The following is an 18,480-nucleotide window of genomic DNA, read 5'->3' on the forward strand; positions in this document are numbered from 1 at the left end:
TTGATGATAATGTTGTTGATAAATGGCATTCATACCTAAAATATGGTTCTTGAGTTGGGATTGGCTTCTAAAAAAAACCCGATGAAAAAGAGTGATCCCTCCTATTTTCAGGATCCCTCCTTAAATTGGGGCAACTTGGTGTAGGAGGGTGTGGATTTGTAGGTAAAAGATCTGGGTTCAGATAGAGCACTGGCCCTGGAGTCAAGAGTACCTGAGTTCAAATCCAAACTCAGACACTTAATAATTACCTAGCTGTGTGGCCTTGGGCAAGCCACTTAAGCCTTGTAAAAAAAAACCAACTTAAAAAAAGATCTGGGTTCACTGCAACCCCAGACTTGTACTTTTTGTTTAGACTCCTCCTGGAGTCAGGAGGAAGACCTGAGTTCAATCCAGTCTCAAACACTTCCTAATTGTATTACATTGGGCAAGTCACTTAACTGTTCACTACCTCAGTTTCCTTATTTATAAAATGGGGACAATAATAGTTCCTACCTCCTAAAATTGTTGTAATGATAAAATGAGATATTTGTAAAGTGCTTTGCAAACCTTAAAAGGCCATATAAATGCTATTAACATCATCATTATTGCTTTTGTCATTCTTGTTATTATTATATTTAATTAAAGAGCAGCCAAAAGACTGCTCCTGCCTAAAAGTTTCTCCTTTGCTGACCTGACAAGTGACTGGCTAATTCAGTAAGAATATTCAGTTAGAATACTCCTTTCACTCATAGACTACTTCTTATTCAGTTAGAAACTCCTTTCATTACAAATAGTGTTTTGGGTCCGACCACAAAGAAAGGCTAGAGTCTCCAAAAGGTACTTAAGAAAGTGTCTAGAAAAGAGAGAGCTCTAACAGAGTTGAATTCCCTCTTTACCCTTTATTAAATGGCAAAGTATCCAGGTTTTACCTTTCACCTTGTCAAGGAACAAAGAGTCTGGTTCTACAAGGACGTATCAGAATCAAAGATAGTTAGATCTGGAAGACATCTGGGAGACTGTCTAAAACTAAATCATACTGAGGCCTAATGAGGTCATATAATTTGTTCAGATTGGCATGAAAGGAAAAAACGATCCATTTCTGGTATAAGAAATAGAGGATTAATAAATTCTAGGTGGAAGGATAATAAATTGCAGTAAAGAGAGCACAGTTTAGATAATGATAATATGGGTCTGGGGCAGGTGTTGGGGCAGTGGAGGTACCTGGGAAAGGAAGAAATATGTAATTTTGGTTCATTTTGAAAAACTTCTCTACCTGTGGCTACTCTGACCATAGGAGTTAGGCCAAATGTTTCTTTGGAAGGAGAATGGGGGAAGCACTGACTTCAACTCTGTTTTTTCTAATCCATTCCCTAGCTCTGGTTAGGATCCACAAATTAATGAATGTAGAAGAGGTCAGACACTCTGTGTCCTAGTCTTTGAGACAAGGTAGAAAGTAGTAAGAGAAGAACCCCAGAATGAGAATATTTAGCAGAGCTGGGTTCCAAGGCAGCCAGAGAACACAGTGGATGGAGAGCTGACACTGGACTCTGGAAATCTGAGTTTAATCCTGGCTTAGACACCTATTAGCTACATGATCCTGGGCAAGTCACTTAACCTACTTTGTCCTCAGTTTCCTCATCTGTAAAATGGGCTTGATTGCCTACAAGATCTCTTCCAGCTCTGAAAATCTACAGGATCCCTCATTTCTGATGCCTCCTAGCTGAGTGAGCCAGGGTTTTAACCTGTCTGGATCTCAGTTTCTTCTCATTTGGAAAATAGGGTTAATAAAACTGGCACCATTTCCTAGGCTGCTACAAGGAAAGTACTTGGAAAACTTAAATGTCTACTCAAATTTGAGTTATTAGGTTATTATTTGAGAACTGAGAAATAGAAATCAGAGGAAGCAAGTGATGCCATGAGGACAACTGCAAGGTTCAGGACATGATGGACTTCAGCCTCTTCTTCTTTGCAACTCATGGCTGGGGGAGACATCTGTCAACTGCTTTGCTCACTAGATACTTTTCCAGCCTGTTGCTGTTCAGTCACTTTACCATTGTGTCTGACTCCTTGTGATCCCTTTTTTGGGGTTTTCTTGGCAGAGATACAGGAGTGATTTACCATTTCCTTCTCCAATTCATTTTACATATGAGGAAACTGAGGCACACAGGATTAAGTGACTTGTCCAGGAACACAGAGCTAGAGTCTGAGTCTAGATTTGAACTCAGTTCCACCTGACTTCAGGCTGGGAGCTCTATCCACTGTACCACCTAGCTTCCTGAGATTTCCATTTAATTATAATAATAATAATAACAACGACAATAATGATAACTATCAATATTTGGCTAAGCACTTTAAAATTATTATCTCATTTGCTCCTCGCAACACCCAGGGAGCCAGAGGCTATTTTAGAGGATTGTCAGAAGATCTGACCTCCTGGCATCCACCACAGCTAGCAGTCATTGCATAATTTGCTGCCCTGATGTGGTCACTGTCTCTAATCTCATTCTTGGGAAACTCTAAGCAATCCTTAAAATGTAGGATCAAGACACTCTCTCCAGCCTATTACTGTTGAAGAGGTGGTGGGTGGAGGTCATGGGTTAAGGGTGTTCCACTCCCAACCCAGCTTCTGCTTCTTCTTGTTTCCCTTGAGATCTATGGGATCGATGGAAAGCACCATTAGATAAGGGAATGGCATGGGTCAGACAATCCTGCCTCTTGGGAATTTAGAGGATGAAGACTAGCCTAGGCTGGGAGATTGGGAAACAGTCTCATCCTGTCAGAGGGGAGCTTCCCTTACTGGTCCCTCTGCTTTATGCTCCTTCCTGTGAAGCAGTGATTTACTGACTCACCAAGGAAAGGCCACAGAAACCTGGGTAAAGAGTTACAGCTTTTATCAAGATTAAGAGTGTGCTTAACTTAATTACAAGTGGGAAGGATTAGCCTCATATTATGTTGCCTTGACAATAAAATTGGAAGGCATACATTCAATTCTGGTGCTGGATGTCTAGATTGAGCAGCTATAAAGATGACGGTGGTGCTTATACAAGATTGGGCTTTAATTATTACTATAATTATCAATTACTAATAATATTGATATTGTTAATAGCTAGTATTTATATAGAATTTTAAGATTTTCAAAGCACTTTACATTTGTTATCTCAATTGATCTTTATAACAATCCTGGGAGAGAGGGTTCTTATTGGCCCTATTTATAGGTGGGGAAACTGAGACCCAGAGAGGTTAAAGGACTTGCTCAGGGTCAAATAGTAATTGTTTGAAGAAGAATTCGAATTCAGGTTTTCCCAATTCCAAGTCCCCATTCTATTCTATTCCTAGCTTTCTAGTTTGAGGTGAGTATTACAGGACTGTGGATTGGCACATCAAACTGGACTTGTTCTTTAAAAGGCCCAGGGATTCATCACTAATACCTTGCTTGATAAGCTCTCCCAGGATGTAGTCATAACCCAACTAAATATAAGATAGGTCAAATGATCTGGGGCAGCAGGAGTCTGGATCATTCCTCCTGAAACAGGAGAGGGTCACTCACCGTGACGCCAGCTATTCCAATTCCAACGATCCCAATGAGCTGCAGTTTAGCACTGATCACGTTCTCAATCTCATCTATACAGTTCTTCTGTTTTGAAAGAAGATGGGCATTACAGTGGATTCTTTTATCTTAAGGTGTCTTCTGATGACTCCTTTCCACAGAATACCAGCTAAATAATCAGTAAAGCTCTGGCTACCTATTCCCCACACACCAATCCAACAGTAATTTTTGTTTCCCTTGAATTCATTCCTCCTGTATGGTACAGTCACTCAAGGCAGTACAGGTCACACAACCAGCAAATGCTTGAGGCTGAACCTTAAGTCAGTCCATTTAATTCTGAGTCTGGGACATCGTCCCCTTCACCAGACAGTATCTCAATATTCCTGGAAACATGTCCCTTCATGTCCCTTCGGGATGATATTTCTTTTATTCATGAAACAACTGGGAATGAGGGTGATTTCCCACAGGGTTAAGCTCTGAACCCTGGTTTTCCCTATCTGAATGTACATTTCCTCCTCTATATCAACAGTAGATGGTAAAACAAAGACAAACTTACTTTCTGTCCTAGGAGCTCCTTTGGACATGTGGATTGGACCTGATCAGGGCTCTCTTTTCCACAGCATAGAAACTAGAGTGGTTCAGAAAAGAAGTTTAAGATAAGGCAGAGAAGAGCAGAGAAGTTTGGGCATTTAAAAAATAAAAAAAAATAACCAGTGAGTCTATTCAGCAGGCCTCCAATGGAGTCACAGGAGCTACTGTTTAAATAATTATGCCTAAAAAGAGGAGTAAAATTGGAGGGGAATCAAAAATCTGTTGGAATTCTGACTGTCCCAACACCATGAAAAAAAGTACTGCATTAAATGGGGGGAAAGAATTGTCAGAAGTCATCTTAGAAATGGATTAGAGTAAGTAGAATGAGGAACCCAAATAATCTAGGAAATCAATTATTGCTTAATGCAAAAACTTCTTTTGGCTGTTAGCAATTTATTCCTCTCACTCCTTTTAAACTGGGGAGATTATGGCATTGATTGGCCCCAGCAGCAAGTTCAAGTGTCAGCAAAGCTGTCATTGGACAGGATTTGGAATGATGTCTGCAAATTGTTAGTATGAGAAGATCAGGGCTTATGTACTGACCACAGACCAGTTCTGGGCCTCATCTTTGGTAGACAAACAGAAAAACATTGGAGGAATATTGGTGGAATTCAGAGGTCTGTCTGGAACTTCTCTATCGATTGAGGGTGAAGGACTGTCTGATTTACCATTCTAGAGAATTCATAAATAGAGCTATATATCCATCTGGACAACAAATTGAAGTCTGAATTGAGAAATGGGAATCCCTCTTTTCTCTAAAATCTTTCCTGTCTAATACTAGTTACTACCAGCCACTCTTTCAAGTTTACAATCTCAGGAAAATATTTTTCAAAGGATTTGAGGATAAGAAGGTGTCTTAAATATCAGCTTGGCAAATCCTGTCATTTTGATGATGGGAAAAGAGAGATGAAGTGAATTGTCTAAGGTAGTAGCAGAGCTAGGACCAAAACCTTTTTTTTTCTAATTTGTTACCCCAAGTGCTTTCAGTCTTCACATGTCCACACTAGCATTTCCCAAATCAATCTTATCATTTGGAAGTTTGAAATATATTGATGGAATGCCAAAATTCTGATATAAGGGATAAAATATGCATGGGGAAATTTTGATCAAAATAGAAGAAATCAAGTCTATTTTCATAATGAATGACCACATAAGGATTTTTATATCATATAATTTAATCTGTTAAATTATGCTAGCATCAATTATAGTCATACATTAGCATATTTATATGATGACTATACAAGATTATTTCTATATATAGCATGTAGCTAGGTGGTGCAGTGGATAGAGCTCTGACCTTGGAGTCAGGAGGACAGGAGTTTGAATCTGGTCTCAGACATTTGACTCCTACCACCTGTTGTGACCTTGGGTTAGTCACTTAACCTTCAATGCCTCACATCCAGGGCCATCTCCAGTCATTCTGATTCATGTCTGGCCACTGGACCCAGAAGGCTCTGGAGGAGAAAGTGAGACTGGTGACTTAGCACAGCCCCGTCCCCTTCACTCAAAACCCAGTTCACATGCTTATCATGGCATTCACCTCCCTGATGTCATGGTCTTCTCTGAGAATGAAGGACAAACATGTATAACATATAAATATGCTAATATAAGAAATAATTAATTCTAGCAAATAATTTAACAGATAAAATAATCATTGAATCAATTTAATAACAGATTAAATTATGTCTGAGTATTGAATATATTAATCAACAATAAGATTAATTAATATTGAATTATATTGATATTGATATTAATTAACAATTATATTTTATTATATTAATTATATATGATCATAACTCATAAATTGTATTTATTAATTATAAATGAATTATTCACAAATGTTAATGAATGTTGATTATAATATAATTACATAATAGAATGGTATACTATAATTTTTGTATATAAATATATAATATAAAGTCTATTACTTAACTTATTAAATTTTATACTAACATCATGTTAATTATTAGCATATGATTTCATATTTTAAAAATTACTAGGGGGGGAGGTGGATATTGCTAGTGTTGAAAATTTTCTCCTGGAACTCTGTTCTCTTTCTGTGTAATAAATATTAATTTCCACAAAAACATAACTTGGGAAACTTTGGGCTCATTTTTGTACTGGTGTAGGGGTCTTGCTTATAGGTTGATCTTTTTTTAGAGTATATTTTCTTAGATTCTCATTCGACTGAGGGTGGTTTCCTGCTCTTTTTCCTCAGGGCATAGGACAAGATTCTGCAAATAGAGGGCGCTCCATTAATGGCAAAGTTTATTTGCTGGCCTGTTATTTTTGCCTCCATTCACCAATCAGGCTGATGTTGGAAGACCTGGCTTGGAACAATTTTTTGAAATGAAATCAGTTGAGAAGGAAAAAAAATAAATGTAACTACTTACTGATGAGTGGAAAGTGATGAGAGTTTTATTCATTTTCTCTTTAAGGTAATCATTATATGCTTCTTCATACATGGTCTGAACTTCTCGGATTGCCTACAGAAAAGAGGCAGATAGAGGAGATCTTAAGTGGCAAATTTCTGTTTGTTTCCTTGCTTTCAAGGTTCCCTGCTTCTCTTCTCCTCTCTCTCTCTCTCTCTCTCTCTCTCTCTCTCTCTCTCTCTCTCTCTCTCTCCTTCCCCCCTCCACAAAAAAGAAAAAGGAAAAGCAAAGAAAAAAAGTGTATGAATTTTTAACTTGTTACTCTATATGTTCAAGTAGTTTTTATTTTAAGAGTGACAAAATTGGGGTGGCTAGGTGGTGCAGTGTGGCCCTGGAGCCAGGAGTACCTGAGTTCAAATGTGACCTCAGACACTTAATAATGACCTAGCTGTGTGGCCTTGGGCAAGTCACTTAACCCCATTGCCTTGCAAAAACCTTAAAATAAAGAGTGACAAAATAGAGCTTCGGGCAGTTTGGGATTGCCTATGCGCCACTGAAAGAGATTTTGTTTCAGCAAGTATTCATTAAGTGCTCCTAAGTGGCAAGCCCAGAGTGAGGTGCTGGAGACCTAAAGGAAAGAAGAAAAAATACAGACCCTGACCATGAGGAGAGTTCTGAGAGAATCCAAGTGCAGACAAAGAAACAACGTAAGAAGAAATTGGAGCTGGGAGAGAGCACAACGGAAGGCAGCAGGAAAGGCTTTCAGAAAGAGGCACTATCCTAGTTAAACCTTGGAGGAAGACAAGGGGAAACAGGTGGGGGGGTTATACATTTGAGGGATGAGGACTGTGATGGGATGGGACATGGGATATCAAGTTTGGGAAATGGCTAATACTATGGACAATTTGGAGAATATGAGAATGATTAAAAGGTCATTATGATAGTGAGAGGTAATGAATGAAGAATGGAGGTAAGGTGGTGATTGTACAAGTAGAGAGAAGAGACGTGAGAAGTTGTGGAGGTAGAAATGACAAGAGATGGCAAGGGACTGGTTCCTAGACCAAGATGGCTTTGGAGGAGAAAGTGAGGCTGGTGACTTTGCACAGTATCCCCTCACTCAAATCCACTTGCATATCATGACATCACCTCTCTGATGTCATGGTCTTCTTTGAGAATGAAAGACAAATATCAGTCATCATGGGAAGGGAGGGAAGAAGAGCGTAGAGAGGGAAGAAATGAGGCTAATTCCAAGGTTCTGAACCTGATGACTGGGAGAATGATGGTGACCTCAAACTTCAGAAGAGGGGCACATTAGAGGTGAGATGTAATGAGGCTCAAATCTAACATAATGAGTCTGGGGTGCTGATGGCACATCCGGGTCATTATGTTCAGATAGTGGTTAGGAATTTGAATAAAGATAGGCCAAAATTATAAATACAGATATGGTACATAGAGATGCCTACATAGAAATGATAATGCAATCCTTGGGAAATGATGAGATCTCCAAAAAAGCATGTATAGAAAAAAGAGAAGGGGCTTCAGAATAGGAACACCTTCACTAAAGTATCAAGAGATGGTTGATGTTCCAGTAAAGGAGTGATCAGACAGGAGAGAAAAAATTGGAGACAATAGTGTCACAGAATCCTAGGGAAAGGTGTTCAGGAGAAAGGGATGTTCAACAGCAGCAAAAGGTCAAATGTAGTGAAGATTGAGAACAGTCATTGGACTTAACAGTAAAGAGAATTTTGATAACTTGGGCAAGCCATAAAGTAAAAGAGAAGTAAGTGGGTAACAAGGTAGTGAAGAATGTCAGTGAAATAATACAAAAGAAACAGCTAGTACTTATGAAGTGTCTATTTCATGAAGAAGAGATACAGTATGTCACTGGGAGGATGGCAGGATCAAATGAAATTTTTTCTAAAAGTATGTGCAAAATCTGAGCATATTTGCAGGCATGGAGAAAGAGCCAGTGGATAAATAGATGAAGATGAGTATGAAAGAATGACTCATGTGGCAAGTTACTGGAGGAAATGAAAGAGAGGATGGAAGGCACAACAAAAGGAGTTGACCTTGGTAAAGTCATGGTCAACTCTTCCTAAGAGACAGGAGGAGTAAAGGAGGAGAGGCTGGGTAAAGACTATGAGAGTTTTAAAGTATGGAGCCAAGAGAGAAGAGGGAACGTGTGACAGATGCCCCTATTTTACATCAAAAATATCTCTTGAATTAGTAAAACATCTTAAAAGAGCTCCTTTCCTTTCAGATAGTTTGCAAGGAGGTTTCTCATTAAAGAAAAACAATGTTTGCACTCATGAATACAGTATATTGCTTCCTTGAAAAGGTTTTCTCCCCTCTTTGTAAGGCCTGAACCTCAAACTCAGTAACCTCAAAATAGCTTCTGATGACTGTCTCACTCCCATCTAGGGAGCTGTATTTAAGACAGGCTAGAAAGATGTCTACTTTAAAAAGTTACTATATAAAAATATTGAGCATATTCCATATTTTTATTATTTTTATCACTTTTCTTCTCTCTTATTCAGTCTCATTCCTAACTCTATTCTTCATCTTTTTCATGATCTCTATTTTTTATATCCCACTCTGTTCTACTCTTGCCCCTTCCTTGTCATCATATACCTTGTTTGCAGTCTTGACTCTCTGCTTGACCAATTCAAAAATATAGTATGCATCTTTTATACTGAAATTTCTATTTTTGTCTTCACATTGCCTGAACCTTGCCAAGCTCATTCCTCAGTTTCCCCACCATCTATCTTCTCTGCTCCTACTCATATGCAATTTAATACTACTAGAGAAAGTCAAGTAATCATGCTGATTTTGTCTACCACAAATTGTTGTTATAAGATCTCAATTAGGTCCTCAATTTTGCACAAAATCTTGTCTCCTATAGCTATCTAATTTCTATAACTATCATATTTTCCACAACTATTCCAAATTTTGCCTTTTCTTTTTTAAGTCCTACTCTTAGCAGAGATTTGATTCTCAACATCTATACCACTGATTATTTTCTCCTCATTTGTTCTAGTGCCTGAGGAAGAAGTGCTTTTCTCTTATCAAGGCCAACCCAACCTGTGTTCTTGATTCCATCTTTTTATATTTCTTTTGGTAACTTGATCCTTCACTATCATTCTCTCTCTCTCTCTCTCTCTCTCTCTCTCTCTCTCTCTCTCTCTCTCTCTCTCTCTCTCTCCCCCTTCTTCCTCCTTTCTCTGCTGCTGTTGAAAAATGTGTCTAAGTCTCCCTAATCCTTAGAGGGAGATGGAAAAGTCAAATAAAGGTTTCTATTCCCTCAGATTACTGTTCTATAGCTCTCCTCCCTTTCACAGCTGAAGTCCTGGAAAGAGTCATCAAAATCCATAGCCTCCATTCGGGAAGCAGCAGTGTAGTAGGAAACTGATAAATTTGAAATTAGAAGATGTAGGTTCAAATTCAGACTCTGCCACTTACCTAGCTAACTATCTTAAATGGCCTTGGGTAAATCATTTAATCTCTCTAGACTCAGTTTCCTTGAATTTAAAATGAGAATGTTGGACTGAATGGCCTCACAAGTCACTTCCATCTTTAAATCTATAAACTCATGATCTTTTCCATTCACTTCTCAAAATGCCTTAAAAATCTAGTTTCTAACTCCATTCCTCAGTTGATACTGTTCTCTTTCAAGTTACCAAGAATCTCTTAACTGCTAAATTAAATGGTCTTTCTCTTGGTTCCTCACCTTATAGAGGATAGAGTGCTGGGTCTGCAGTCAGGAAAACTCATCTTCTGAGTTCAAATCTGTCCCCAGACACTTGCTATCTGTATGACCCTGGGCAAATTTCTTAAGCCTGTTTACCTCAGTTTCCTCATCTATAAAATGAGCTAGTGAAGGATGTGGCAGTATCTTTGTCAAGAAAACCTCAAATTGGGTTGAAAGAAAAAAGACATGACTGAAAATGACTCAACATCCTACTAGATCTCTCTGAAGCTTTTGACACTGTTGGTCATCTTCTCTTTCTAGATAGTCTCTCCCCCTGACTGTGTCCCTGTTCTCCTCTAACCCATTATAATTACTGTTTCTTAATGACCTTTGCTGGATCATTATTTGCCTCTTATCTGCTAATCTGGGCACTCTCTTGTCTGGAATGTTCTCCCTCTTGATTCTGGTCTTTTTGAATCCCTAGACCTTTCTAAGACACAATTCAAAAGTCAACTCCTCTTCCCTCTAGCTGTTAGAACTTTCTCCTAGCTCAAATTTTCCTGTTTTCATTTATCCACTGGATCCCTCAAAAAAGGTCAATTTCTTGGGGATGGGGATAGTTTTGGTTTTATATCCCCAGTACCCAGCATGCAAATACAAGTGTCTGATATGGAGTCATGGCACTTGATCTCCCAACTTCTCATGAAATTCAGTGTCACTCTTATTCTCTTCTCTTCCTTCCTCCCTTTCCTATTTTCCCTCTTATAACTCCTCTTTGGAATCTCCACAACTACCTGTTGTATTTCAGTATCCATGCTTAGGGTGAATTTAAAACCTATATCCATGACAAGAATCTGGCTAAATTTTGCAATATCAGAATCTAGAAGGGCCCTTTCTCATTCATGCCCTTGAGGAACAAGGGCTATTAAACAAGAAATCAGAGCATATGCCTCTCTCCTTTTCCCATAATTCCAATCCCTCCTCCATAATCAGAGTGAAGATGCTTTTGACTGTTGTCTATTTCCTGGTGTGATGGTTCCTTGGGTTTTCCATTTCATTTTGGAGGTTGGCTATATTACCCATAAGCTTTGGGAAGAATGATTTAGACACTAAAAAGTCAACACTGAAAGTCATTGTTACTTACCATTCCTTTGCCTATAAATGCAAATACTCCAGTGGTTACCTCTGCAGCAAAGATCACTAGTAGGCAGGTGAAAAACTGCAGAGAGGAAAGGGTGATCTCATTAGTTTAGTTACCAAACTCTATTCCTAAAACAGACTGATTCAGCAGAAAGAACTTGCAAAAATGAGTTTCCTTCCATAAGATGTTAAGGCTTCTTTCTATGAATTCTGGGGGAGCAATAAGAGTTCTATGGATTCTGGGATTTTCTGGATAGATTTTTGCCTGGGCTCTGTTGGTTTTCCCTTAATACAAACTTGGAAATCAAAGAGAGTTGTTCGATTGTCTCTTCCACCTTAGTATACTTCTGCCAACCTAGATTACATAGTCTCATTTGGACAGCTCCCTAGCTCCAACATCCTCTTTTCCTCCCAGATGCTATTCCCTATGCTTGGAATCCTCCCTACCCTCACTTTTACCTGTTGCTACTGAATTCCATCATACATCCAAGGCCCAGATCAAATACTTCTTGCTCTGTGAAACTTTCCCTGAGGAACGTACTGTATTCTCTTTTGTCATAGCTATCTATGTACATCTTACATCCTTTACAGAAACATTTTTGATAGTCAACTTTTTGATGGTAGAAACCATGATTTCTTTATTTCTATTTTAACTAATAACTAGTCCTAGGTATATGGTACATAGTAAAAGTACTTAATGATGAATAAATTCATATTCAGAACATTTCTGTTTCTTTTAATTCTTATATTGGGGGAGGAGTATTTATAGTGTGTATATACTTAGATATGAACATAATGTTACCTCTAGTAGAATGTAAACTCTTTGAGGGCAGAGACTGTTTCATTTTTGTCTTATATCCCCCTAACATACAGCCAGAGTATCTGCCATATAGCAAATGGTGAATAAATGCTTGTTGCTGGATTGATTTCTTTTGTTCATCAGACATTACCACAGATCTACCCCCACTAGGACTGAGAAGACCTACACATGTGAGAGAAAGAAGATTGAGGACCATGAATTGGATGTCATTTCTGACACCCAGAGATTTGAATAAGAAAGAATGTCTAAAAAAAGCCCACAAAAGGCTTCATCAGCAGCACACTGTTTTCCAATAATGACTATTGCCTCTGATTCTCCATGGAGTGATATGGAAAATCTTGTCTCCTCCTTCTCCCTTCCCTGCCTTTGGCAGTTCTGAATCCTGCTGCACATTTCCTGAAAACATTTGAGGCTGCTCAAAGGAGGCTGCTCACTAAAAGAGATCTCAAGAGGGTCAGCTGGCCAAGCTGGTGATCTTATACACTCATTGTTCTTTTAATAAAAATTAAACCTTGGATAAAAGGTGTCATTTATGGAATATCTCAAACTCCATGAAATGCTGACTTTAAGCTACAACAGTCATAATTCCATAGACTCTGAGAGGATTCTTCCTCCTACTTTCAACTCGATGATTTGATTGACTGATTGAGATTTAGTCTTCCTATCTCACCCAGGCTAATAGTATGGTGCCCAATCACACACTTGATCCCAATACAGATCAGTGCAGAAGAGTTTTCCTGCTCCGTTTTCCCTTTGCGTCCAGTTGTCCCTCCTTAGACAGCCTGGTGACCCAGAGTCTGAGTGCTACAATTAAGTCAACCATGTGATGAACTCTAATCCTAGTATGCTCAGAACTCTTGAATTCAAACAATTCGTCAGTTTTAGCCTTCCTTAGTAGTAGAGATTATTATAGCTTGTGTTACCATGCCTGGCCATATGATCCCATTTAATTTCATATCCCCCTTATGAAGTGAGAAAGTACAGCTACAAAGGGAAAATCCCAGCTCCCATGGTGGAGCTAGGACAGGATCCCTCCACTTACTGATCCAAGCAGACACTGGGACTCTCGTACAGCTCCACAGCACCCAAAGAATCCCACGGTCATCATCAGGGCACCTGCTCCAACAAGTACATACAAGCCTACCAGAAGAAATGAAAGCAGAGGCTTCAGCAATAGAAGATCAATGTGATTTTAAATATGATAGAAGAAAAATAAGATAGAAGCAGTGTCTGATTCCTGAAGACTGGAGATGGAATACTTTTGATAGACTGGAAGATAAAAGATATACAAAAATTAAATAATTTGCCCCAGTTAACATGGCTGGTGCTGTAAACGTGACAGATTGCTATATCATCATTACTTTCAGGTCTCCTTAATAATATTAATAGCATTGTACCTTATAGTATTCTTTGCTCCCCATAGCAAAGAGTTAGTGTCAGCTACTCAGTCAGGAGGTGCTGCCACTGAGAAGGAAAACCTAATGGAACAAGCAGAGCTTTCTGCTGGGATAGTGGTGAGATCAAACTTTCCCTTGCTGACCCCTAGATGCCATAACCCATTGTGGGGGTGATATAACCAGTCCTCCACCTGCTTCTTAGAATTTTCATAATATTTGTTGCCTCTTCAGTTTGTGCAACCTCAATTTCATGATTCATCCTGAAGGTACCAAGGTCTCTTTCCTAATTATCCCAGTTTAATAGGAACCTGACTGAAGGTAGAAGATGGGATCATAGGATTATGGGATTTAGAAATGGTCAGGAGAGAACTGACTCTGATTTATCAAAATAAAAGCCATTCTCCAATTGATAAATTGTTAAGGACACAAACAGGCAGTTTTCAGAAGAAATCAAAGCTATCAGCATTGTTTAGTTGTGTCTAACTCTTTATACCCCATGCTCTGCAGCATGCCAATGCTGTCCATGGAGTTTTCTTGACAAAGAAAACTGGTGGACTGGTTTGTCATTTCTCATCTGGTGGATTAAAGTAGAGATTAGGTGATTTACCAGGGTTACAGAGTTTATAAGTAACTGAAGCTGAATTTGATCTCAGGTCTTTTTGACTCCAGGCCCAGTGCTTTGTCTACTGAGTTGCTTTGCTATCTCAGGCTATTTATATCATATGAAAAAAATGGTCTAAATCACTACTAATTACAGAAAAGAAAATTAAAACAACTCTGAGGTACTATCTTACACTTATCAGAAATGGCAAATACTGGAGGGAATAAGGGAGGAATAGGTATACTAATGAACCTTTGGTAGAATAATAAACTGGTTAAACCATTCTCGAAAATAATTTGAAACTAGATCCAATGGGCTATAAAATCTTTTGACCCAGTGATACTACTACTGGTCTGCATCTCAATGAGATAAAAGAAAAATGGAAAAGACCTATATGTGCAAAAAAAATATTCATAAAGGGCGTCTAGGTGGTGTAGTGGATAAAGCACCAGCCTTGGAGTCAGGAATACCTGGGCTCAAATCTGATCTCAGACACTTAATAATTAACTAGCTGTGTGGCCTTGGGCAAGCCACTTAACCCCGTTTGCCTTGCAAAAAAATCTAAAAAATATTTATAGAAACTCTTTTTATGGTGGCAAAACGTTGGAATCAAAGATATGCTCATCAACTGGTGAACAACTGAATATAATTGTGAAGGAGTAGTATTGTACTGTGGGAAATGATGAGGGGGGTATTTACAGAAAAATATGGCATGACCTGTATGAACTGATTCAAAGTCACATGAGAAGAACCAGGAGATCATTGTACATAGTAACAACAATGTTGTAATGATCATCAACTGGGAAAAACTTGACTACTCTGATCAAAACAATGATCCAAGGCAATTTCAAAAGACTCATGATGAAAAAATGCTCTTTACTTCCACAGAGAGAACTGAGGAATTCTGAATGTAAACTGAATTATAATTTTCTCACTTTATTTTTCTTGTTTTTTTTAAAATAAGGCTAATATAAAAATGTTTTGCATGATTTCACATATATAATTAATATCATATTGTTTGCCTTCTCAGTGGATTGGGGAGGGGTGGAAACAAAGAAGAAAATTTGCAATCAAAAACTTAAGAATGTTCAAAAGAAATAAATAATAAATTTAAAAGGATATTTAAAAATTGACAAGGACCTTTGAGATCAGCTTATCCAACTGGTTCTCTTTTTATAGATGTAGAAACTGATGTAAATAGAAGCAATGCAAGCTATATATAGGTTAAATAGGAGATAATTAGCAGACTTAAGGTACTCAAATTAAGAGGAGTTGGGCAAGGCTTCCAATAGAAGGCAGGATTTTAGTTGGAACTTAAAAGAATCCATAGAGTTCAGTTGTCAGAGTGGAGAGGGGAAAGCATTGTAAGAATGGAACAACCAGAGAGAATTCATGGAGCTGAGAGATAAACCACTCTGACATTTACCTTTGAGTCTTATAATAATGCTGAGTTAGGACAGGGAAAGACTTATTTTGTCCAATTTTTAGGTGAGAAAACTGAGCCCCACAAAGGTTAAATCACTTGTTAGAAATTCAGATGACACTTAAATTCCAGTCCATGGCTTTTTTTTTAAAGTAGCACAGAAGCTCAGTGATGGCAACTATAAGATATCAATCTATTTACTTGAAGAATTTTGCTGCCTTCATCTAAACTGGCATGACCAGTTCTTAAGAGCTCTTGTCCAGAACTTGCTAACAGCTAAAACCTGGTTTAGCTCTTGGAGATGAAGAACTGTAAAGTTGGAGAGGGACTTCATCTCTTCCAGCTCCCCTCTGTGTCATCCTTGGCTGTATCACCTCAAATACTTGCAGGGCCAGATAGGACTGCTTAACAAACCCACTGATGAGACTTGAGCTTGGGAGAAGTCCAACACTAATACAGTCTGGGGAGCCCCCAGGAGTAGAGAGAGAATCATGAGACTGCTTAGGAAGGTGCAACTGGGGGTGGCTAGGTGGCACAGTGGATAGAGCGCCGGCCCTGGAGTCAGGAGGACCTGGGTTCAAATCCAATCTCAGACACTTAATAATTCCCTAGCTGTGTGGCCTTGGGCAAGTCACTTAACCCTACTGCCTTGCAAAAACAAAACAAAAAAAAGAAGGTGCAGCTTGGCCCAAAGTTGGGATCAGTTGTGAGTGCACTTCCAGGCATGGTGAAATAGGGAAAACACATCAAAACAAACAAAAAAAAAACAAATAAGTTTTTCTCTAATGTAAAATGCAACTGCAGAACAATAGTTTGGTTGGAGAACAGGAATTTTAAACCCAAGCAATGAATTTCACATTAAATTTATGACACATTATAAATTAAACTCCACAATATTAGAATCAGGCTAATATATTTTTCATAGCTAGACTCTGCCATCCTACATGCTAGCTCTCTCTTCCAGCTTTGAGTCACCTTCAGATTTGATAAACATTCTATCTATTCTCCATCTAAGTTACTTAGAAAAATGTTCAATGGATCAGATCTCTAGGGTACTTCATTGGTAAAAACCAATATTATTCTTTGGGTTCAGCCATTTAACCCTGAAGCCTCCTGGATATACTGTCAGTTAGCTAATATGCCCTCCAGCTAAAGCACAGATCATAAGAATAGCATGATTTTGTGAAATGCTTTTGAAAAATCTAGGTAAATGATATGTACAGCATTCCCCTTCACTTACCCCGGACTACCCACCTTGTCAAAATAAATCTAACAGAGTTTGCCTGTCCATGATAATCTCATGCTGGCTCTTAATGATTACTGTTACATAGATATTCAGAGACAATTCTTATAATACAATCTTCAATCAGTACCTAAAGAGGTTCTTGATTGTTGTTTAGTCATTTTTAAGTCATTTCTGACTATTCATGAATTTTTTTTGGCAATTCTTGGCAAAGATACTGACATACTTTGCTGTTGCCTACTTCTGCTCAATTTACATAGGAGGAAATGGAGGTAAAAAGGGTTAAATGAATTGCCCAGGGTTACATAGCTAGTAAATATCTGAGGCTGAGGTCACATTTGAACTCAGGTTTTCCTGACTCCAAATTTAACGCTCTTTCCCTGGTTGCCACCTTGGTTGGGGGAACAACGAATAATAATGATAATGATGATAATAACTAGCATCAATACATCACTTTAAAGTTTGAAAAGCACTTTGCAAGGAGCATTTCATTTTACATTCCAAATTCTGGGAGGAAAGGGCTATTTTTACCTCCACGTTACAGCTGAGGACACTGAGGCTGAGAGAAGTTAAATGACTTGCCCAGGTCTCACAGCTAGGAAGTATCTGAGGTTGAATTTGAACTCAGACTTCCTAAATCCATTTAGCTGACTCATATGCATGTGTAAGTAAATACAAATTACATACAAAATGTGTACAGAGAAATTTGGGGGCTGGTGGAAGGAAAACTACTATTTTCCTTGCTGGGAAAATCAGAAAAGGTAACTCTTGAACTAAACCTAGAAGGGAGGAGTGATTCTAAGGGACAAAGATGAGAGAGAACTTCTCAGAAGATAGTCTATGGAAGGGTAGGAACAAAGATAAAAATCCAAGCACTTGAAATAGTGTGTGTGTGTGTGTGTGTGTGTGTGTGTGTGTGTGTGTGTGTGTGTGTATGTGTTTAGTCATTTCTGACTTTTCTTGATCCCATTTGGGGTTTTCTTGGAATAGATACTCGTAGTGGTTTGTCATTTCTTTCTCCAGTTTATTTTACAGATAAAGAAACTGAGACAAACAGGGTTAAGTGACTTGTCCAGGGTCACAAAGAAAGTAAATGTCTGAGGCTGGATTTGAACTCAGGAAGATGAGGCTTCCCGACTCTAGCCCTGCACTCTATGCCACTTAGCTAAAGAGGTAAACTTCATTAATCTGGAAAATTGTGGAATTAATCTGGAAAAATGTGGAACAGATTATTCCCTAATGATGCTGGATAAAGTATTCCTATACTAATAATCCTCCTTACAATGATATTTTAGCTTTGAATAGAAATGGCTAGAATGAGTCAGGACCTTCAGAAGAATGAGCAATTACTTTTCCCCTTTAGGGTACATCGCCTGGGAGCTCTCTTTAAACACCCCCGGTAACCATCAAAGGCTGGCTGTAGGTTTCTAAATTCAACCCAGCTTCGGACCTTGTGCTTTGGCCCCGCCAAGTTGCTCATGTTTGTGTGGGCAACCTCTTGGTGGAGAAATACAGCTAATATCCTCCAGGTGCAGACATGACTTCATCTCCTAAAGCATGTGCCTCTTTCAAAGCTTCTTGAGGGCTGATGGGGTCACACTGACCATTCTGTACTTGCTCTAGGACCCCTAGGAGAAGAGCAGTCCCAAAGAAGTTAGGAGCTGTTTAGATACCCTTTT

General features: G+C 38.7%; 1 protein-coding gene across 2 annotated transcripts in view; it reads right to left on the reverse strand.

The window, feature by feature from the left end:
- Nucleotides 1–18,480, reverse strand: part of TSPAN2 (tetraspanin 2) — a 64,006-nt gene that overhangs the window by 6,907 nt on the left and 38,619 nt on the right. For both annotated transcript variants that reach the window (XM_074188509.1, XM_074188508.1), the window contains 5 exons: nucleotides 13,180–13,277; nucleotides 11,322–11,396; nucleotides 6,511–6,603; nucleotides 4,083–4,154; nucleotides 3,527–3,613 (listed from right to left, as the gene is read on the reverse strand). In XM_074188509.1, coding sequence (XP_074044610.1) covers nucleotides 3,527–3,613; nucleotides 4,083–4,154; nucleotides 6,511–6,603; nucleotides 11,322–11,396; nucleotides 13,180–13,277 — 425 coding nt within the window. The remainder of the gene's footprint in view (nucleotides 1–3,526; nucleotides 3,614–4,082; nucleotides 4,155–6,510; nucleotides 6,604–11,321; nucleotides 11,397–13,179; nucleotides 13,278–18,480) is intronic.

The sequence above is a fragment of the Macrotis lagotis genome, chromosome 5 (assembly GCF_037893015.1).
Source record: "Macrotis lagotis isolate mMagLag1 chromosome 5, bilby.v1.9.chrom.fasta, whole genome shotgun sequence".
In the NCBI taxonomy this organism is placed as follows: Eukaryota; Metazoa; Chordata; class Mammalia; order Peramelemorphia; family Peramelidae; genus Macrotis; species Macrotis lagotis.